Here is a 24,273-nt window from a genome sequence, read left to right as displayed (position 1 = left end):
CCGTTCTCACGGCTCTGAAGAAAGTTTAAGTGATGGTGTTCCGAGTTTTGTTTGCCTCTTTAGAGAGAGAACTGCCCTGTTGTTTTTTCCCACCTCACTTCCAGTTGACCTGGCAGAAAATGCTAATAAGTTTTGTTAAAAACAGAGAAAATGAAGAATGTAGATCTTACAGAAACAAAAGAGAAATACATAACCCTAAGAAAGAAATAATCAGAGCATTTAAAAATGTACACATCATCTAAGAGAGAAGGTAGCATTTGTTTTCTAATGTGAGCTTATTTTATTTAGCACAAGTATGGTTGGGAGATTAACAGAAAAGAAAAACTTACTCCTATGTTAAAGAAATTGAGAAAAAAATTTGTAAGGGAGTGTTTTTCCCAGTAGTGAGCCACAGTCTATTTGGGAAAGGAGCAAACACTCGACTTTACCTGGGAGTCCATTTGCCGATTACACCTCACAGCCCGCTGGCCACTCACTGTCCTGTGCATTTTTCTGCTGGCTTTTTTATTTGTTCAGAGATGTTCCTCATGTCTCCGATTAAGATCCACATTAACAAAATGTAAAATAAATTGGTCTATAATGGATGTATTTCAAAGAATATTATGTTTTACTTTTATTGCATGCTAAAATAAATTCCATATTAGTGTTGTGTACATGAAGTCTGTTTTTTAAAGAATGTGATATCTTTTGTTACACAACTTTTTAAGTATTAAAATCCTTTTTGTTTTTTCATTAAAAAAAATAGATTCCCTAATAGTAAACATTCCTGGAATTATTGGAACTTAAAGCTATTCTTGTTTGAGGTGGATTATTCTTTAAATATATTTTAAATTTTATTTGTTCATAGTCTATCTAATTGAAATATGTATGAGTCAGAATAGTTTCCCTCTCCTTCCCCCCTCCCTTCCTGTCTGTCAGTTCTGAGCGCTTGAGCTTTTATAGTTATATTAAACAACTGGGTCACATTTTATCTTCTCTTGGGTTTTGAAGCAATTTATCTAATATAGGAACTACTTGTTTGTTTAGCAGTTGCTGGAATTCAAGAGTAAATTAGGACACTGGAGTAACAGTTAGATAAAATTTTCTATTTCTTCAAGTTTAGTAGTCAATCACACTTTAAGTCAGTTTGATAACTTAATTTTCTTGAGAAAATTATCTGCCTTATCAAGATTTTCAAATTAATTAGATAAAATGGTTCTTTAAACTTACTTTATTCATTTTCCAAATCTTCACATTTTTAACTTAATTTGACTCAAATATGCTCACCTTTTACCCCAAAAGAACAACATATCAAAAAATCAAATCAAATATCCATTAAGAAAAACCTATGATATTCTCAAAATATATAACTACTGGCTATTTGGTCTATTTATTATAATCAATTATATAGTTTTTTTCTAAAGAGTAGAGTAGATCGGGTTTATCTGATATATGCAAGGATAAAGCCCATTGTAAGTTTTCTATCCAGATAATAATTATGAATTCATGCCACTGGTGGTGCACTGGTACACATAATTAATTATAGTACACTTTCTACTTCTCCTTTGTGGCATATAATAGAATATTCTATAGTGAAGTCCATCAGGAGACACAAAATCTATCTTCATTTATATGTAGCTGAGCAACATGAATATTATCCTATCTGGTGCCAACCAATAGTGGACAATTCTAACCCCAACATGTGCCCCTTCAGATACGCAACCAATGACTGTATGTTCACTGCCTTAGTGGACAAAGTTCAGCTTTGAGGGGACCATTCCTAAGTCTACATCTAGAGGTAGGCTTCGTTCAACTGTGATACCTTTAAATGCCTCCAGTGTCTGCAGATAAAGAAAATCTCAGCCCAAGACTTCTGAATATAACTTACTTAGAGTTAAGGCTTTCTTCTGCCCAAAGCGACTTACATAATTTGCCAACTCAGTATCATAGGATTTGAGACTATTTAAAAAGCGGGGGTAGGGGGTGGGGGGTGGGAGGGAGGAGGAAAACAGTGCATCCATAGCTACGGAAAATGTTCAGGAATTTTCAAAGGAAAGCGATGAGTGAGGGAAGTAAAAAAAAAGAAAAAAAGATGAGGGAGGGATCCTTTTTAAAAAATCCCAACGAAATATCTTTATTAAAGAGAATACAAATGCTATCCTGATTTTAATGTGGACATTCTGCAAACACTTCATAACTTTTTAAATCAGTTGTTTATTTGCCCTCATGTATCACCTCACTTGTACACTTTCCCTCAATTATTATAATCAGTACTGTCTGATCTTAAGCAAGTTCTTCAAAATGCCCTCATCTGTAATACTTCTCTATCATCAAAGAAAAATTACAGTTCCCATGGTGCAATTGTCCTGGGTAGAAGTGCAAGAGGAGCGGAAGTCTTGGGATCGCCCAGTAACGCGTAGCCTGGGTTGCTGCACCCGCGTCCCTCTCTGTCGGGCTGTGTGTCCTTGAATCACGGCTGGCCATCCCGAGCCGCCGGCAGACGCTCCTCCAACGCTCCTCCGACGCCTCTTCCTGAAGTGAGTACTCGGCAAAGCGCTGCCTTTACACGTGGGAGGGGAAATAAAGAGCTGCTCGATCTCCTGCTTGAAATTAAAGAGGAAGAAAAGACATTTCCACAATGTCGTTATATATATTTTTTTCACTCTAACATTTATTTGTTTTGAAGGAAGACATTTAAAAGAGGTTTTTCTGTTTCAGTTTCCCTCCTTTATTTCACTTTCCTTTATCCTATCCTACATCCTATCCTAGATATATAATACATTTTTTCTTTTTAAATAAACAGTTTTAAATTATACAACTAGGATATGAATAGTTTGCTTTATAAAAAGTTAAAATGTTATAGACAAAAGTAAATCCTTTTCAATCACAATTCCCAGCCAAGGTCTGGTCTCTGTTTCCCTCGAGGTCATCTATTGAGGGTATATCATCTTTGCAAACCTTTATCTTTACATTTTGAAACGTACAGTTGTGTGTACATGTATTTGTGTGTGTGTGTGCATACACGTGCACAAAGGGGGCAAGGGAGTAGTATCTATTAAACTGTAACCAAGGATCCGCACAAGTGTACAAAGAGGCACGTACAGCTTTGTTCACTGCAGCACTGTTTATAATTTTAAAAAATTGAAAGTGATCTAATGCCTTTCAATTGGGAATAGCTAACTAAACCAGGGAATCTATTCTATGGATCTAGCAGGCAGCAGATAGAAAAGAACATGGCAGGTCCACATGTGCTAACCTGAAATGCCCCTCAAATTGCAAAATAGTACTTACCATAAGACACAATTGATGTAAGACAACTTAAGATTTTTTTCATATTAATGATATAAAGTTCATTGACTCAAAGGCTGTGCTAGGCATGTAGACTTGTTTGATTATGTGAATGAAGAGGCAGCAGGCAGCAGTCACTCCAAGGGGCCACAGATGCCATCACACCAACCAGAGAGTGTGACCTTAAGAGGGTCTTTTCCTTGCCCCTCCCTCTTCCTCTTCCAGGCTGTTCCTAGGGACAAATGTTTCCAATATTCCAGGTGGCCAACACCTCTTCAGATCATTTCCAGGGAGGAGAGAAAGCTGCGGAATACAGCCGCAGATGCTTATAGAGTAATGCAGCCCAGTATTCCATCCATGGTGGGAGCCATGGGCTGGGATGTGGCGCCCCAGGAGCCTGGGTCAGGCCGGGTCCAGTCGTGACTTGCCTTCGGGTTGCAGTTCAGGGAGTGCAAGTGTGAGAGAAACACACAGTGGGAGCCTGGCCTGCTACTATTAACTCACACGGACTCGGTGAATTCCAAGAGAAGTGATGGTTCAAAATGTTCATCCAAGGAGGAAGCAACGGAAAGAGAAGCTTGTTTAAGTAGAAGGTGGGAGGAAGAAGTCAGAGCTTCCTGAGCCTAAGGACAGTGACCCAACTGCTTTTTACAGATGCCTTTGGAAAGGAGATGTTCAGGGCAGCAACCTCGCTCAGCCAAAAGATTACTGCAACTGCTTTTTAACACCTAAAACTCTGTTCTGTGCTTTAATCTCCTGAAGAGAACTATTGGGTCCACATCCAATCAAGTGACTAGACCTTGAACATACAAAAATCTGCATCATTGTGCATGGACAATAGTAACCCAAACACCAGTCACTTTTTGAAACAGACCTGTATTTCTTTGAGCATTATCATTGTTAAAAATATGTTCTTTTGATGAATTTTTAAGAATGTGGGTTAAATTCAAACCAAAAACTTATTTTCTCTATTTCTTGCTTCCTTAGACCATGGTCAGCATCAGGAATGAACTGTGGAGAACTCACGAATCCATTAGTGCTCTCCATAAGGAAAGAAGGTAAACTATATGTGTATCCACAAATACTGACAGCAAACACTAATCAATAATACTTCCAATCATTTTCATGGGAACATTTTACCATGCTCTTTTTTTTTAATTGAGAAGAAATTTCTTAAGCAAAAAATCATATGATCCCAGTGTGAAGGTCAAATGGGGGCATTAGCTTTATTCAAATAGTAAAGCATAATGAAAATCATCTGGCTTATATGAAGATTTAACTTTTGATAACCTAACTGTATTTCCTGGAAGTTGGTTAAACACTTTCAGTGAAGCATTGATTCTTGTGTCGTTTGTTTGCTTTACTTACCTCTAAAGAAATAAGTGCACTTTCTCCAACATGCATCTAACTTCCTACCAGAATAATTAGGTTGCTTGGAAACTGTCTATCATTCTTACTGTGTCTTAGATACCTAGTCATTCCTTGAGCTCCTCTTTCCTCTTCTCATTCCTCTTAAGACAGAATTCCTGACCCCTCAATTATTCTGAGGGAGACCTTTGTTTTCAGGCACAGTGTTTGGTATCTAGTAGATGTTCAATAAATTAATGACTCCATGTATATGTATATGATGAGATGTAATTCACTATATAAATACCAAAAGCACTCATGAAAAGGACCTTAATAATAATTTTAAAGTATAAAAATAATACAAGTGTTAAAAGCAATTTTAACCTTTTTCATAATATCAGAAAAACAAGGAACAAGTTTAGAAATAAAGTTAAAGAGTATAGCAATGAAAAGGCAATTTTGAAACTTAAAACAGAAATAAAAAAGGAAATTTGAAACTCAGTTCTTTAAAAATTCTTAAAATGATGACTTCAGCTTAATATTTTAAACCTAATTATTCCTTCTTATATAATTCATGCCCTCCACGTACATCATTGGCATCCTGAAAAAGTATTCACTGCCACAAAGTATACCAAAAGGTAAAGGTGATTAATAATGAACTCAAACTGGAGGCCCCACTCTTGTTCCTATCTGTGCCATCATTTTAATCAATGATTTGGGTAAAACTGAAGAGGGTGTGCTTTTCTCAAATGTGTGCATGGCACAGTGCTGGTAGGGATAGGAAATATGCTGAATGACAGAATCATGTTTCACTAAGATTTTGATAGGCTGGAACAGTGGGGAAATTCATAAAAAAATCAGAGTTTAAGGGGTCAAAGGAAAGACTAAGCTTCACAGCAAATATTGTGGGGAAGACCTGAGACATATAGTTATCTGTTCCAATTCAATAATAGCCAATATTGTGTCACTGATGACTTCAAAAGCAATGCAGTCCCAGACTACATTAACAGAAGGAATGTCATTCATCATTAGCTGTGTATTTGTTACTCTACTCTTGCCACGCCCTGATCAAGGAGGGTAATGTTTTAGTGTTCTGTGCATTGGGAAACTTGGCTTGGGAGTGTTTGTGTTCCATTTGAAAGCCCAATAGATGATACATTCAAACTGCATAGCTCCATAAAGCAGAACTACATGTAAAAAGTTAAAAGTTTTAGAAATTCATATTTCAAATTATTTTGAGAGGAACTATTTTTGAATAATCTCAGCTGTTGTTAATAGTGGATATTTGTCTGGAAAGTATCAGGCCCTCAGTTTCTGGAAATAGTGGTACCAGGTGAATTGTGTCCACCAGAAAATCCCCATGAGGATTTCTCCTTTAAAAAAAAAAAAAAAGTAGAGTAAGAAAAGAACTGTGCTGCTGATAGAGCTCTGCCTATTTTTACCTGGATTGTGGAAGGACAGGCGATACATATCCTCTAGTTGTCCAGGCATGAAGCCAGAGGGGAAAGAAGTAGATGGGACAGTGAACAAAATGTGACTATAGCAAGCACAAAATTTAGGTACAGAGAATATTGTCTACAGAGGCCTTCCAAGAATGTTTCTGTGTCATCTGCTGGATAAAACATGTGGCCTATCTCCTCTAAGAAAAGTCCATCATAAAGATCTGCTTGTAACCCTAATTAAAATAAATATTTTTAGAGTTGGACTTCTGTTTCACCTGAGTTTGTCTAAAAGTTTGAGGACTGTCTTTTAGGGAACTCTTGCTTTGGATGGGAGCCCAGACTAAATTCCAAGACATCTTCAGAGCTCTACACAGTTAGGAATTTCAAAGTTTCAAACATGCATACATGTTGTCATATTTCATGCCAGTGGGGCATTTTCCACAAATGTACTTCATATGCTGTGCCAACTGCACTGATCAAAGAATGAAACTTTACTTAATTGAGTCAGTTTTGATTGTGTGTCAACTCTGCCAGAGATTGTTCTAGGCCTGAGCCTGGGAATACAAACAAAAGAGAGGGGGAAATCTTGCCTCTGTGCAGCTTATATTCTAGTAGGCATAAAGAGGCAATAAGCCCATACATGATGTATAAGTAAAACATATGGGTGTGCCAGTTTGAATGCATTATTGTCCCCCAAAATGCCATTATCTTTGATGTAATCTTGTGTGGACAGATATATCAGTGTTGATTAGATTGTAATTCTTTGAGTGTTTCTCTGGAAATGTGCCCCACCCAGCTGTGGGTGATGACTCTTATTGGATCATTTCCATGGAGGTGTTACCCCACCCATTCAGGGTGGGTCTAAATTAAATCACTGGAGCCATATAAATGAGCTGACAAACAGAAGGAACTCAGTGCAGCTGTGGGTGACATTTTGAAGAGGAGCCACAGCCAAGAGGGACACTTGAAGAATGCACTGGAACTGAGAGAGGAGCTTCAGCTTCCAGAGACATTTTGGAGACAGCCTTTGAAAGCAGACTTTTGCTCCGGAGAAGCTAAGAGAGGACAAACACCCCAAGAGCAACTAAGAGTGACATTTTTGAGGAGATGAAACCTAGAGAGGAACGTCCTGGGAGAAAGCCATTTTGAAAGCAGAACTCCAGAGCAGACACCGGCCATGTGCCTTCCCAGCTAACAGAGGTTTTCCAGACACCATTGACCATCCTCCAGTGAAGGTACTCAATTGCTGATGTGTTACCTTGGACACTTTATGGCCTTAAGACTGTAACTTTGTAACTTTTATAAAAGCCGATCCATTTCTGGTGTTTTGCATTCCAGCAACATTAGCAAACTAGAATAGTATGCCAGATAGTGTGACTGTACAGAAGTTTGAGGACTGGAGACAAAGGCAAAGTCTAAGATCTCTTCAAATTCTATAGCAATTAGAAGATGAATAAAGCAGGAAAGGGGTTAGGAGATGCTGAGGGCAAGGTTGGGATTATGGTCTGCAGTTTCAAGTAGGGAGATCAGAGAGGGCCTCACTGTAAATGTAACATGTGAGCAAAGAATTAAGGAGGTGAGGGAAGGAACCGAACAGGGTCCCGGAAGAGGCAGGAAGGTTCCAGGCAGAGGAAATGAAAGTGCAAATTCTGATGGGAGAACATGCCTGGTGTGTTCAAAGAATAGTGAGGAGCTCTTTGTGTCTGAAGAAAGGTAAAGAAGGAGGAGAATTCAGGAGATGAGGTTGGAGAGGTAAGGGGGTCTTAGCCATCTTGTAGTGCCATTTTGTAGGATCTTGTCGATCTGTGTGAGGACTTTGGTTTACTCTATGAGAAGAAGAGAGCCACTGCAGGGTTTTTGTTTTGTTTTTCTTTTTCTTTTTTCTTTTTCTTTTTCTTTCCTTTTTTTGGATTCCTTTTTGAAATTTTTTTAAAGTTTTTAATTTTTTATGCAATTTTATTGAGATATATTCACATCCATACAGTAATCCAAAGTGTACAATCAGTTTTTCACAGTATCATCATATAGTTGTACATTTGTCATCACAATCAATTTTTTTTATTAAATTCAGTTTTTTTGAAATACATTCACACACCATACAATCATCACGGTATACAATCCACTGTACACAGTATGATAACATAGTTATGCGTTCATCACCACAATCTATCTCTGAACATTTTCCTTACATCAGAAAGAACCAGAACAAGAGTAAAAAATAGTGAAAAAAGAACACCCAAATCATCCCCCCATCCCACCCCATTTGTCCTTTAGTTTTTATCCCCATTTTTCTACTCATCCATACACTAGATAAAGGGGTGTGATCTACAAGGTCTTCACAATCACACTGTCACCCCTTGTAAGCTACATTATTATATAATTGTCTTCAGGAGTCCAGACTGCTGGGTTGGAGTTTGATAGTTTCAGGTATTTACTTCTAGCTATTCCAGTACATTAAAACCTAACAGGTGTTATCTATGTAGTGCATAAGAATGTCCACCAGAGTGACCTCTCGACTCCATTTGAAATCTCTCAGCCACTGAAACTATTTCATCTCATTTTGCATCCCCCTTTTGTTTAAGAAGATACTCTCAGTCCCACGATGCCGGGTCCACATTCATCCCCGGGAGTCATATTCTGCATTGCCAGGGAGATTTACAACCCTGGGAGTCGGGTCCCACATAGCGGGGAAGGCAGCGAGTTCACCTGTCGAGATGGCTCAGTTAGAGAGAGAGAGGGCCACATCTGAGCAACAAAGAGGTACTCAGGGGGAGACTCTTAGGCACAATTACATGCAAGTTTAGACTCTCCTTTGCAGTAACGAGCTTCATAAGGGCAAGTCCCATGATCGAGGGCTCAGCACATCAAACCTCCAGTCCCAATGTTTGTGACAACATCAACACCAGTCCAGGTGAGGATGTCCAAAACATCCGCACCTTCCCCCAGATCCTTGGGGCTGGGGAAGGGGAGGCTGTAAATATATTTTTTATTATCTGCCCAAATTACTCTGGGATGTGTCACTATTTCACTCCAGCCTATACTAACCTGCCGTATCTCACTTCCTATTCAAAGTTCCATGAAATTGTGGTGTTTGAACAAATCGACTGAAGAGTTGTACCGTTTAGAAAATTTAGATCCTGTACCAAATAGATATCTATTCCCTTGGTCTCATATGGAAGTTGAAGTTTTAAAACACAGTCAGTTTCAACCTTTACCCTTTGGGCTGGCTTGCCCTGGTCTTAACCAGGCCTGCTTCATTCATATCACTAATTGAAGTCTGGGCTCTTTTTCAGCTTTTTTTTTAACAGTTGCTATATGCACTAATACTGACATTCATATCTGCTGAGCTCTAGCTCTGAATTTCAGGTGTCTCAGAGATATGCATTGTTCCAGAGACCAATCAGGTTATACGCTAGGGGATCAGCATCTCAAAGTTTAGAGATAGGGATTACAATTCAGGGATAGAGTTAACTGCTGTAAGAGCTTACAATCTAGGGACTATTACAATTATTATGTCCACGTTAGGCTATGTTCTAAGATTCAATTCTGAGTTTACACATTGTAGTTAGTCCATATTGGTGAGGCATCATCCCTCTCACCATGTTTTCTCCAACACTTTTACTACTTTATATATATTTTCCTACAATTTTATAGAGTTATATTCACATACCATATATTTATCCACAGTGTACAATCAGTTGTTCATGGTATCATCATAAAGTTGTACATTTATCACCACAATCAGCACTTGAACATATTGAGTACTACAAGAAAAAAAAAATTTTTTAGCAATAAGAAAAAGAATGATAAAAAGAAAAAATAATGTCATACAATACAATATACTAGTAAGGACAGCAAATAACACCACTACCAAGAATCCCATATTCCTCCCCTATATCCCCCTCTTATATACATTTAGCATTGGCATATTGCCTTTGTTACATTTAATGGAGGTATATTACAATGTTACTGTTGACCATAGACTCCAGTTTGCTTTGATTATTTTTTTTCCTGAATACCATCCCCTTTTCAACTCTCTACATAGTTGACATTCGTTTTTCCACATGCAAACACGTTTTTATATTTGTATATTTAGTAACAGTCATTGGCCACTCCAGTTTTTGCCACGTTATACAGTCCCAGTCTTTATCATCTATCTTTACCTCTGGTGTCATACATTCTCCTATCCCACCTCTTTCAGCTTTACTCACAGACATCTTTGTTCAGTGTACTTACAATACCGTGCTACCATCACACAGTATTATGCTATCTATTTCTGAATCTATGCAATCAATCCTAAACATTCTGTAGTCCTTCAGCATCAAATGGCTGATCTCTGCCCTCTTTCTATCTCCTGGTCGCCTGTGTTGTCAGCTTTTAATGCCCAAAGTTTGTTCATTAATGTCTGTTCATATTACTGAGACCATACAGAATCTGTCCTTTTGTTTCTGGCTAACTTCACTCAACATAATGTCCTCAAGGTTCATCCACATTATTACATGATCCATGTCTTTGTTCTGTCTTACAACTGCGTAATATTCCATCGTGTATATACCACAGTTTGTTTATCCACTCGTCCTTTGATGGACAATTGGGCTGTTTCCATCTCTTGGCAATTGTGAATAATGCTGCAATAAACATCGGTTTACAAATGTCTGTTTGTGTCTTAAGTTTCAGTTCCTCTGAGTATACACCTAGCAATGGAATAGCTGGGTCATATGGCAAATCTATATTCAGCTTCCTGAGGAACCTCCACACTGTCTTCCAGAGTGGTTGCACCATTCTACATTCCCACCAACAATGAATCAGTGTGCCTCTTTCTCCACATCCTCTCCAGCACTGTCATTTTCTGTTTTTTGGATAATGGCCATTCTGGTGGGTGTGAGATGATATCTCATTGTGGTTTTGATTTGCATTTCCTTAATAGCCAGTGACGTTGAGCATTTTTTCGTATGTTTTTGAGCCATTTGTGTTTCCTCTTCAGAAAAGTGTCTGTTCATGTCTTTTGCCCATTTTTTAATTGGATTGTTTGTCTTTCTGTTATTGAGATGCAGGATTCCTTTATATATTCGGGATATTAAACCCTTATCTGATATGTGGTTTCCAAATATCATCTCCCATTGTGTAGGTTGCCTTTTTACTTTTCTGACAAAGTCCTTTGATGTACAAAAGTGTTTAATTTTGAGGAGATCCCATTTGTCTATTTGTTCTTTGGTTGTTCTCGTCTTGGGTGTGAGGTCTAAGAAACCACCTCCTATCACAAGATCTTTAAGATATTGCCCTACATTTTCTTCTAAGAGTTTTATGGTCTTGGTGCTAATGTTTAGGTCTTTGATACACTTTGAGTTAATTTTGGTATAAGGTGTGAGATGGACATCCTCTTTCATTCTTTTGGAAATGGATATCCAGTTCTCCAAACACCGTTTATTGAACAGGCTGCTCTTTCCCAGTTGCTTCGGCTTCACTGCCTTATCAAAGATCAGTTGTCTGTAGATGCGAGGGTCTACTTCTGAACACTCAATTCGATTCCATTGATCAGTATATCTGTCCTTATGCCAGTACCATGCTATTTTGAGCACTGTAGCTTTGTAATATGCTTCAAAGTCAGGTAGTGTGAGACCTCCCACTTCATTCCTCTTTCTCAAGATATTTTTGGCTATTCAGGGCAGCTTACCCTTCCAAATAAATTTGGTTATTGGTTTTTCTATTTCTGTAAAGTAAGTTGTTGGGATTTGAATTGGTATTGCATTGAATCTGTAAATCAGTTTAGGTAAAATTGCCATCTTAACTATATTTAGTCTTCCAATCCGTGAACATGGTATGTTCTTCTATTTTTTTAGGTCTTGTTGAATTTCTTTTAGCAGTTTCTTATAGTTTTCTATGTAAAGGTCTTTTGTGTCCTTGGTTAAGTTTATTCCTAAATACTTGATTCTTTTGGTTGCTATTGTAAATGGGATTTTTTTCTTGATTTCCTCCTCTTGTTGCACATTACTTGTGTATAGGAACACTACAGATTTTTGCGTGTTGATCTTGTAGCCTGCTACTTTGCTGTATTCATTGACTAGTTCTAGTAGCTTTGCTGTAGATTTTTCTGGATTTCCTACATATAGAATCATGTCATCTGCAAATAGTGAAAGTTTTACTTCTTCCTCTCCAATTTGGATGCCTTTTATTTTTTTTCTTGCCTAATTGCTCTAGCTAGAACTTCCAGCACAATGTTGAATAACAATGGTGATAGTGGGCATCCCTGTCTTGTTCCTGATCTTAGAGGAAAAGCTTTCAGTCTCTCCCCATTGAGTGTGATGTTAGCTGTGGGTTTTTCATATATTGCCTTTATCATATTGAAAAATTTCCCTTCTATTCCTATCCTTTGAAGTGTTTTCATCAGGAAAGGATGTTGAATTTTGTCAGATGCCTTTTCTGCATCAATCGAGATGATCATGTGGTTCTTCTGCTTTGATTTATTGATGTGGTGTATTACATTAATTGATTTTCTTGTGTTGAACCAGCCTTGCATACCTGGAATAAATCCCACCTGGTTGTGGTGTATAATTCTTTTACAGTGCTGCTGGATTCGATTTGCAAGTATTTTGTTGAGGATTTTTGCGTCTATATTCATTAAAGAAATTGGTCTATAATTTTCTTTTTTTGTAGTATCTTTGGTTTTGGTATTAGTGTGATGTTGGCTTCACAGAAAGAGTTAGGTAGCTTTCCCTCTTCTTCAATTTTTTTTGAAGAGTTTGAGCAGGATTGGTACTAATTCATTCTTGAATGCTTGGTAGAGTTCACATGTGAAACCATCTGGTCCTGGGCTTTTCCTTTTTAGGAGCTTTTTGATGACTGTCTCAATCTCTTTATTTGTGATTGGTTTGTTGAGGTCATCTATTTCTTCTTGAGTTAATGTTGGTTGTTTATGCTTTTCTAGGAAGTTGTCCATTTCATCTAAGTTGTCTAGTTTATTAGCATATAGTTGCTCATAGTATCTTCTCATTATCTCCTTAATTTCTGTAAAGTCAGTAGTTATATTTCCTTTCCCATTTCTGATTGTGTTTATTTGCATCTGCTCTCTCTCTTTTTTTTTTGTTAGCCTAGCCAGTGGTCCATCGATTTTATTGATTTTCTCAAAGAACCAACTTCTGGTTTTGTTGATTCTATTGTTTTCCTGTCCTCAATTGCATTAATTTCTGCTCTAATCTTTGTTATTTCTTCCCTTCTGCTTGCTTTGGGTTAGTTTGCTGTTCTTTCTGTAATTCCTCTAGGTGAGCAGTTAACTCTTCAATTTTTGCTCTCTCTTCTCTTTTAATATAGGCATTTAGGGCAATAAATTTCCCTCTCAGCACCACCTTTGCTGCATCCCATAAGTTTTGATAGGTTGTGTTTTCATTGTCATTTGCCTCGAGGTATTTACTAATTTCTCTTGTAATTTCTTCCTTTACCCACTGGTTTTCTAAGAGGGCATTGTTTAGCCTCCATATGTTTGTGAATTTTATGACCTTCTGCCTTTTATTTATTTCCAACTTCATTCCATTGTGGTCTGAGAAAGTGTTTTGTATATCAATATTTTTAAATTTGTTGAGACTTGCTTTGTGACCCAACATGTGGTCTATCCTAGAGAATGTTCCATGAGCACTTGAGAAAAAAGTGTATCCTGCTGTTGTTGGACGTAGTGTTCTATAGATGTCTGTCAAGTCTAGTTCATTTATCATACAATTCAACATCTCTGTTTCTTTAGCGATCCTCTGTCTAGATGTTCTATCCATTGATGAGAGTGGTGTATTGAAGTCTCCAACTATTATTGTAGAGGTATCTATTTCTCCTTTCAGTGATCACAGTGTTTGCCTCGTGAATTTTGGGACATCTGGCTTGGTGCATAAATATTTATGATTGTTATGTTTTCTTGATGAATTGACCCTTTTATTAATATATAGTGTCCTTTTTTGTCTCTTTTAATTGTTTCGCTTTTGAAGTCTAACTTGTCTGATATTAATATAGCTACTCCTGCTTTTTTCTGGTTGTTGTTTGCATGAAATATCTTTTTCCAACCTTTCACTTTCAGTCTGTGTTTGTCCTTGTGTCTAAAGTGAGTTTCTTGTAGACAGCATATAGATGGGTCCTGTTTTTTAATCCATTCTGCCAGTCTGTGTCTTTTTATTGGGGAGTTTAATCCATTTACATTTAGTGTTATTACTGTAAGGGCAGTACTTTCTACTACCATTTTGTTTTTTGGAATTTATATGTCATATCTTATTTTTTCCTCTCCTTTTACCTTTCCTGATAATCTTCATTTCTGCACTCTTCTCCAGCTCTCTCTCTCTCCTGTCTTTTCCTATCACCTGTAGCACTCCCTTTAATATTTCTTGTAGTGCTGGTCTCTTATTCACAGACTCTCTCAGTGTCTGTTTGTCTGAAAATGTTTTAATTTCTCCCTCATTTTTGAAGGAAAGTTTTGCTGGATATAGAATTCTTGGTTGGCAGTTTTTCTCTTACAGTATCTTAAATATATCATGCCCCTGTCTTCTTGCCTCCATGGTTTCTGCAGAGAAATCTGTACATAGTCTTATCGACCTTCCCTTGTATATGATGGATCGCTTTTCTCTTGCTGCTTTCAGAATCCTCTCTTTGTCTTTGACATTGGACGATCTGACCAGTAAGTGTCTTGGAGTAGGTCTATTGGGATCTATTCTATTTGGGGTACATTGTACTTCTTGAATCTCTAATTTTCTGTCTTTTATAGGAGTTGGGAAATTTTCAGTGAATATGTCTTCTATTACTCTTTCTTCCCCTTTTCCCCTCTCTTCTCCTTCTGGGATACCCATAACACATATATTTGTGCATTTCATGTTGTCACTCAGCTCCCTAAGACCCTGCTCATATTTTTCCATTTTTTTCACCATCTGTTCTTTTGTGTGTATGAATTCGAATGACCTGTCTTCCAGTTCACTGATCCTTTCTTCTGCCTGTTCAAATCTACTGTTGTGTCCCTCCATTGTGTTTTTCATCTCCTCCAGTGTGGCCTTCATTCCCATGAGTTCTGCCATTTGTTTTTTTAAGTTTATGAATTCTTCTTTGTGGTCATCCAGTGTCTTCTTTATATCCTTCAGCTCTTTTGCTATATCTTCCTTCATTTCATCGAATTTATTTAGCATTAGTTGCCTCCACTCCTGTATCTCAGCTAAGCTATTAGTTTGTTCCTTTGGCTGGTCCATGTTTTCGTGTTTCCTGGTATGGCTTGTTATCTTAAGTTGTCTAGACATCTGATTTTCTTGATTAGTTTATTTTGGAGCTTGTTTTCTGTCTTTTACCTAGTGGTTTTCTTGTTGGTTGGCTTTGTTCTCTGGCCTCTGTTATTCAGTTCAACTTATTCTAGACCCCTAACTTAGGTTCTATTTAGTTGATCAGAATTTTTCCCCTCTTGTTTTTTCTGTTTCTTGCTCTGCCTCTATGTAACCTTTTTGTGAGTGGGATTTTCCCAGTCTAGTCAGATTTTCCCAGTCTAGTGAGGCCCAGGTCTCATTAGGAGGGTATGGAGTTTTCCTGAGAATGAGACCCTCCTATGAGGCCTTTAGAATTGGTGCTTTTCCTCTCCTGTCCAGCAGGTGGCGCTTGCCAGCCCGCAGCTCCCCCACCAGTGTAAGGAGGTATGTAGACTTTAGTTCTCCTGGTGACTCTGATCCTGTCTGGGGTGTGGCTGACTGAAGCCAGAATCTGAATTCCAGCCCCCGGGGTCTGAGTTCCCAAAAGGAGGACTGCCAGTTGAGCTGGACCTCCCTCCACTCTCCCAATCCTCAGAACTCCAGTTGTCCCTCAGGGGCGCTATCCCCTTCTCCCCTCTCCTCTTTGGGGCCTCTCCAGGTAGATTCCTTGGTCAGCCTGAGTTGCCAATTAAAGACGGGGGTGGAGGCCTTCAGTAGTGAATACGGAACTCAAAGACACTGCAGGTACTCTGTCTCCCCCCAAGCCCAGCCTAGTGCCTCAACCTGGGCTTTCTGATAGAAAATAACCACATATATTACTTTTAGATTAAAAAAAAATAGAAAAGAAAAACAAGAAAAAGAAAAAAGAAAAAAAAAAAAGAGTCTCTTTTAAAAGTCTTTCCCCAGCCTGGAAGTTTTGTCAGTGTCAGAGTAGAGCATTTAAAGATATGCTTTGGGCTATTGCTGATAATGACTCTCCAACAGCTTCAGTTCCACCCCTGCCGGGGGCTATTGAAATGCCAAAAGATAAGGGATCAGCAAGAAGCCAGAAGGGACCAAATGTAGGGAAAAAAAAAAATGGCTTTTTTGGAGTCTGGGAATGGGTGCCCACTTTTATGTGCCCCACTTCTCGGAGCCCAGCCCTTCTTTAGCAACCCAGCTCCCAAAATTAGTTAATTACTTTGTTAATTAATTCTGCAGTTGAGGCTGGGTTGAGCCTCCCTTCTTGCCCTCAGCAGATTGCTGTTTTTTGGATTTTTTTCCCCCTTTCAGGGAGCTGGCAGCAAGACAGTCTGTGAGGTCTGGGTGGGGAGGGGCGCCAGACCCCTGGTCAGGGGAACTTACAATGTTCACTGCGATCTCAGCTTTTCCTCCAATTCCAAACTTGCGTCTGATGTGTGACTGGTTATTGGAGACCCTGAAAACACTGTTTCATATAGTTCTTGGGTAATTGCCAGCTGCTCTAGGGGAGAGACGAAATTCTGCTCCTCACCACTCTGCCATCTTGCCCCGCCCTCACCACAATCAATTTTTGAACATTCTTATAACTCAAAAAAAAAAAAAGAATAAAAATTAAAGTAAAAAGGAACACCCAAAACATCCCATACCTCCCATATTCATTTACTTTTTGTCCCCATTTTTCCATTCATCTGTCCATACAGTGGATAAAGGGAGTGTGAGCCACAAGGCTTTCACAATCACACCGTCACACCATGTAAGCTATATAGTAATATAGTCATCTTCAAGAATCAAGGCTACTGGATTGCAGTTCAACAGTTTCAGGTATTTCCTTCTAGCTGTCCCAATACACTAAAAAATAAACTAAAAAAGGATATCTCTATAATGCATGAGTAACCTCCAGAATGAGCTCTCAACTCCATTTGAGACCTCTCAGCCACTGAAACTTTATTTTGTTTCATTTCTTTTCCCCTTTTGGTCAAGAAGATGTTCTCAATCTCATGATGTCAAGGTCCAGATCATCCCTGGGAGTCCTGTCCCACATGGGGGGAGGGCAGTGAGTTTATCTGCAGTGTTGGCTTAGAGAGAGAGAGGCCACATCAGAGCAACTAAAGAGGTTTTCTGGGGGTGATTCTTAGGCACAATTATAAGTAGGCTTAGCCTCTCCTTTGCAGTAAGAAGCTCGGCCTTCTAATGCTTGTGAGAATATCAGGAATTCCCCAGGTGGGGAAGTTTAATATTTCCACATTTTCCCCAGGCCTTCAAGGGGGCTTCACCACAGGGTTTTGAGCAGAAATCTGATCTGATCTGCCCTTTGTTTTAAAAGAATTACTCTGACTGTTTGGTTCATTCTTAAGCCAGTGAATACTGGAATTGGGAAGAGAAGCCAAAACAGATCTACAGTTTATGAATTGAATCACTGTTCCTCCCCTGTGGTCTTTCCCTGTGGCCATGACATATATACTATCATTCGAAACAGTGTGTCTCTAGACAAAACAATAATGAATAAGGTCAATATTCATATTTAAGTAATCATTGAAGGTATGCTGTCAAAAGTAATCCATAATATGCAAGGTGAGCTTTCTAAAACACCTCTAAAGCCAATGAAATTCTCAGTGAAATTGAGTCTATAATGGATAGAAAGATCAGCTGTGCATGGTGAAGAGTCAAACAGTGTAAAACTGTATTGGTCAATGTCAGATGATATTTGAGGCACAGGCTTCTCCTGGAGTACATCTGCTAAGGCTCTAGTTCATGTGCCAGCCTCTTGCTCTTCCAACTCACTCAAAATCTGCCCTTTTTTCAGGCTCTTTAGAAAACAGTTAAACCGATGCAAAGACAAGATGCAAGCAATCTATGCTTCCCAGGAAGAAAAAAGTTGCATATTTGAAACAAAGATTCATGAACTTACAACCAACCAGAATCACCTGTGGACCAAGCTACAGCAGATAGGACAGGGTGTACAGGTATAAAATGTGTGAGGCACTGGCCATCCAGACCTTCTGGCTGAAGCTTCATGCCTCAATTTGATGAGGCTCTTCCCTTGCCCTCTTCTCCCCAAACCCTGACCATCTTCCCCTTCCATCTGCTTGATTATATCCTTCCCTTTCATGAAGGTAGGGCCTTTGGTAGAGAACAGTATTGGTACCATTTAGAAACAGTGGATCTGGGGCAAAAGGGTTGTTTATAGCATTGGTTCCTAAACTTTTGGGGACATTCTTAAAAAATTTTGAGGTCCTGAGGAGCTTTCCTTTCTGCTATAGTAATTTTGCAATTTACCATAATCAAAATTAAAACTGTGAAATTGTTTTAAAATATAGTAATTTAAAAATGAAATGATGAACTCATTATATATATAACATATTTTTAAAAACAATAAAAATATACCCCCCCCCCCCCAAATTTTAGTGGTAAGAGTGGCCTTGTTTTGCACATCTCTTTAATGTTGGGAATAAAAAGACAGGTGGATTCTCACATCTGCTTCTGCATTCTATCTGTTGCAAGTATATGAAGAAAATCCAGCCTCACACAGATTTACAGTTAAAAAAGAGAGGAGTATTCTAATAGCCTTTTCAGATAATTGTAGAAAGAAGGATATTCTTCCTTGTTACTATACCAGAATATGATAAATGGTAGTTTCTTAAGGGATATTTGCAAGGTAGACTTGAAACCATATTATTTCACACTCTGTTTTATTAAAATTTAGTGTTCTATTGTGATCTTTGAATGGGTCTTCTACTTTTGCATGGTTTTGTAGCATCATTCATTGATTGTTTGGAAAATATTAATTAACTGAACTATGCTGAATTTGCCAATGCTGACCCATCTCATTATACAATATTTTAAAAAATCACATTATTATCACCACTAATTTCATCAAAAAAGTCTTCAAGAATTGGAAAACTATCAAGTTTATAGTGGTGGATACAAGTTTTCCCTTATTCTAATTTTTGCTTGAAATCTTAACTGTTAAATTGGCAACAGAACTGTTAATTATTGTCCTTGCAGTAACAGTCCACTTCATTCATTTTTAAGAATATGGCTTCCAAATATCCAAGTCCAAATAACTGTGTTAGTGAATCCTTCACACCAGTACTTTTTCTTGATGCAACTTTTGCTTTTCAATATGCATCAGAAATGCTTTATGCACACTTCTTATTTCATCAGGTACAGTATTTTAAAAGACATGTTTTAGTATTAATACAATTAAGAACTTTTATTGCTCCATCAAGGATATTCTTAAATGAACTGGCTTCTTTTTTTTAACTGTGAGTGCATGATGTTGAAAATACCAAGTCTATAAGCACAGTTGGTGATGCTGACTTTATTCATGCGAAGACACCAGCAGTTTTACTTATTGTTGCTTTTGTCTCATCAGTGAAAATGTCAACATAATGAAAAGGCAAATAATATCCAGGTGTTGTGAAAATATGTCATTTTGATCCCATGGAGCCCTAAAAGGATCTCAGTGGGTCCATAGGTCAGACTTTGCAAACTGTGCTGTATAGGGAGTACACCCCTAGATTTGATACCTGTGACTTGTCATGAAACCCCTCATAACTTACATACCTAGATACAGGATGATGAACGTGTTTTGTTGTAACCATTTTCATCTATTGATGCAACATATGCTGCTATTTTCCCAAATTCCTTATAATATTTTTGGAATCTGGGGTTTTTAGAACCTAGAATTTTCCCAAATTCCCTGTGATGTTCCTTGTGACATATTACAACCTGAGCTGTGCCAATTCTTGTAGGGAATTTTAGGTTGACATTGAATTACAGCATAAAATAAACATAATATATTTAGAGAGTAGAAAGAAAAGTCTTGTACAAAATTTTCCTATTGGAATACTGAGCTTTAATGCATTCACGAAAACAGTAAGATAAATATTATCTTCCTTATAAATGACTTTTTTTAATCTAGGCAATGTTGCAGCCACTCCATCCTTCATCTTCCTCCTGCCAAACTATGGTTTCCAGGAGTGAACATTCTGCAGCTGAAAGGTTTTAGAGGGGAGAAGATCCTTCCCAGTTCAAAAATGCCACTGAGAAGGGTTTGAAATCAGAACATCTTCCTAACCCCACTGTGGTTGACAGAAGTCACCGACTTCAAGCAAACGCAGAACATAGTTCACCAAATTCCGAGTCACCAGAGGCCAGTTTGCAGCCAAAGTCAGTGCAAAATACCAAGGCACAAAGCCAAGCACAAAAGATGTCAAAGGAAATCCTTAGCTCCCTACCCAGTTCTCAGTTGGGATTGTGGCAGGACCACCTCCAAATTGTTCCTGCGAAAATGAGCAGTCCCGCTCTGGCTCCTGCTGAAAAGAAAGAGATAGTTGACATTGAAGAGAAAAAGAATGAGCAAGACGAAGAGGAACTGCAGCAGCTGCTATCAAAACTTATGGATGCCTTCACTCTTGAAATGCCACCAGGTAAAGTTTCCATAGTTTGCAGAGAGAGTGATGGCCAGGAATTCAGGCTGCCTTTTAAAACACTTGATTTTTTATAACATTTTGGATTAGCCTAACAGCTGTAATTCATCTCGTGAGTAACAGTTCTAAATCTTTTGGATGTCAGTGGTGTCCCTGAACTTGATCCCTATTATTGCCTAATTCATAGAGTTATCATGAGCATTGGAAATGATAAACCATGTAAGTCTTTAATACATCACCTGGCAGGTACAATAAATGCCTGTTGTTTTGTTAATGCAACTGTTATTCTCAGCAGCCCCGTATCATATAGAATTGGGCAATCTGATGTCACCATTTAACATGGGAGTAATAACCATGCTCTCTTGCTAGAGGTTTCTATATTATAAGTAGAATTCTCATTATCATTGCTAAGTCCTGAACTTTAATTCTTAAATACTTCTTTACTATAGCGGTATGTTGTGTTTTGAAGTAGCAATGTGTTATTTCTAGTTACAGTGTTTTATTATTACCTTACCTTATATCCACAAACATTTCTTCTTTAAGAAAGCCTAAGCTCTGTTTTATTTGAAAGATCATCTAGAAACTTGTGATAAAATAAAGGATAACGTTCTTCTGTGTTTCTGCATCAGAGTCGTCCTCAGAATATTTCTGAGTTGGCACCAACTGTAAAATGGGCACATACTAATGAGAGTTTTATTCAGAACTTGGTAGAGCCAAGTTAATGAAGTAATTTTCTGATGGTTCTAAAAAACTCTACCATGTATAGAGTTGGAGTTGTAATCTTTGTGTTAGAGAAAACAAGGACACAAAGATGCCAGAAGCATGCTAAGACTGCCTGAGACAAAGGCAGAACGGGAACTCCTTGTGCCTGCTTCTTAAGGCAATTCAAGATTCCACCCACTGTGTTTTCATCCCGTCATCCTCGGGGTCATGATGAGTATTCAAAACAAAGTCAATATCTACTTGACCTTTTTAGGAAAAATTCACATAGAAATTGGACTCTAGAAAAGTTTTAGTCTTTGATATTCTCATCTTGTATTATTTTTTGTTTCTGTTTCTCCAAATATGATTATAAAAGATACTGATTTCTAAAAGGTTGTGTTGTTCAGCCCTCACACATGTAGTAGGCCATATTGAACATTTGAGATTCCCAGTAGACCAGGTCTACTATATATATTTGGAAGACAAAATCCTAACATTTGCACAGTTTGATGGCTAAAGCAAAAAGATGTATGCATATTTTCAGTGACTTTATCAAGGTCTCTATATAAATGTATCTATATGTACACACATAATTATATCATTAAGAGGAGAGTCATGAAAGGGTAAAGTCTATTTCTAAATTCAGATGACAGTAATATATAAAGATACAATTAGCATCATGTAATCTTGTGGAAAGTATAAAAAAAGTCTCAAAAATTCATCTCTGCTTCCACTTACAATCTCAGTAGAAGCATTGAGATGCTTCTGTAGAAAGTACTCATTATTATCATACAAACATGCTTATGATATTAGCACCAAAATGCACATTTTTTCATTTTGTTATTATAGTATTCTATACTTTGTGATGAGTCAACAAATACTAATTGATGAGATTTAATTTTACAGTTGTGTTTCTTTTATATTAGTCTTATTTCTTTGAGACTCTTAAGCCTAAGGATCTATATTAATTTTCATGGCTACCATTTGCATTTATTAAGCACTCACTCTTCACTCAGATTTTTCTAATTAAGTTTGTATCCTTATTCAATCTGGTGTAGAATATGATCCTGTTTTCATACTCTCCATGGCCATTGACAATATGAATTATAAAAATACATTCCATAATTTATGCATAATGTACATTTGTTTACCAAAATTACACTGAACTAAATCACAGCCAGAATTCATTTTATTTCTTTGTCACTGATTCATCAGATAACAGCATGAAGTCTCTGATCATCTTACTGTTCCAGCTTTTATTTTTTTTTTTAACTCAAGGGACATTGGGAGAATTAGAAATATCTGTGCTTTATAACATGCCAGGATTTACTCAGACATAGTGCCAATATAATCACCCATTGTTGTGATTATCCTAAAAACTAACTATACTTTTGCATTGCAAATTTGATAAGAAGTCAACACATTTTAGAAGTTAAGATGAACTTTACATTGCTTAAAAGCTTAATAAGACTGAAACAGCAATTCTGATGGTAAGCTGTGGGCAGTTGTTGACATTAAGTGAATACAGTCATTTGGTATTAAGATCTAAGATAATGGGATTTTTAAGTAGCTGTGAGTGCCTAATGGAAAAGAGAAAGTTGAGTAGAAGGGGTTCCTCAAAATTCTTTAAATTCCAAGTGTACTGAAAATCAGTAGCAAACAATTTGGTCAAAACTTGCAAAAAATAATTAGATTTCAGATTGTCTAATGCTACTTGTTTCTGTGGTAAAAAAAAAAAAAAAAGTACATAATCCTCTAGTTTTATTTTTCATTAAATTATTTTCTTTCCAAATTATGAGTGAAATTTCCTGAGAGTACATCTTCTAAATTATTTCCCCCACTTCTCTTCCATCCCTCTTTGCCATCCATTTTCCATTGTGGGTTTCAACAAGGAGAGGGCAATGAATGCCAGGGGCAGGGAAGGATGGGAAAGAAAAAGAACAGGGCGATGGAATTAGGGAGGGCATGACTGAGAGTGGGATGTGGAAGGGTGATTCCTGTTCCTTTCTTCCCCACTGAGAACCATCACTTTTAAATATTATTTTATATAATCAGAAAATGAAGCTTCAACTCCAGTCAATTCTAGGGAATTAAAGAACAGTGGTTTAGCAAGCCCAGGAAAGGAAAGTTCAACACTATATTTCTATCTCAGTTAGAAGGTCGTTTTCTCAAATGTTGCCTGGAACTCCTAGTGGCATGTGCTGATCTCTTAATGGAGGTATATTTTGTATTATAAGTGTGAGAACCACTGTTTTAGAGTGTGCTTTCTGGCTGTTTACATCTGTGGTAGGAGCTGTGGGAAAATGGCCTTTACGAACCCACAACCTGGTTGGATTAGCAGAATTGATCCTAGTAAATAGTAGCCATTTTATTGGCTAGCTAGCTGAGGGAAAGGAAGTTGTCACTGGAAACTGAGGAGAGAGGGATTGTGTGCTAAATTTTTATCAGTTTGAGAACCTATAGGCACAGCTCTCTGAAAGACTGTCATGTTTATTAATTTCAGGTCCAGAGTCGTCAGTGACCATGGACCTGTACTGGGGTCGCGTCTACTGCGTCAGGGGGGGCGGCCGGTTGCTGAACCCTCGGCTCTCGGACTTGCTCAGAGGGTACCGGCGGCGGGGGCTCTTTCCCGGAGGCGAGGGCGAGGCGGGGGACTTGGCCAGGTCCCCGGCGGTGGCGTGCAAGGTGTGGAGGGCGGCGCGAGGAAAAAGGTGGGACGCTTTTCTCAGGAGGGTAAAACCAAGAGCCTTTATTCAGGGCTGAGCACAAGTTATATAGGCTGGCATAGAGGGCGGGGTCGGTGTAGGGGTGTGGGGTCCTTATATGGCAATGCTGAAGGGATAAAGCTAGGATTGGTTCTGAGAGGACGCGGAAGCTGTTCGCAGCAGGCGGGAGTTGCTTTGGCAACTGTGCTTGCGCACTGGCGGT

The 24,273-nt window shown here is 38.1% G+C and overlaps 1 protein-coding gene across 1 annotated transcript in view; it reads left to right on the top strand.

Moving 5' to 3' along the window:
- Positions 1–24,273, top strand: part of DYTN (dystrotelin) — a 62,856-nt gene that overhangs the window by 38,261 nt on the left and 322 nt on the right. The window contains 3 exon segments of the mRNA XM_037850099.1: positions 18,015–18,174; positions 20,136–20,643; positions 23,849–23,887. Of these exon segments, the coding sequence (XP_037706027.1) occupies positions 18,015–18,174; positions 20,136–20,643; positions 23,849–23,887 (707 nt within the window).

The sequence above is a fragment of the Choloepus didactylus genome, chromosome 9 (assembly GCF_015220235.1).
Source record: "Choloepus didactylus isolate mChoDid1 chromosome 9, mChoDid1.pri, whole genome shotgun sequence".
NCBI lineage: Eukaryota > Metazoa > Chordata > Mammalia > Pilosa > Megalonychidae > Choloepus > Choloepus didactylus.
The sequence above is the reverse complement of the archived record's forward strand: the minus strand, read 5'-3'. Positions and strand labels throughout refer to the sequence as shown.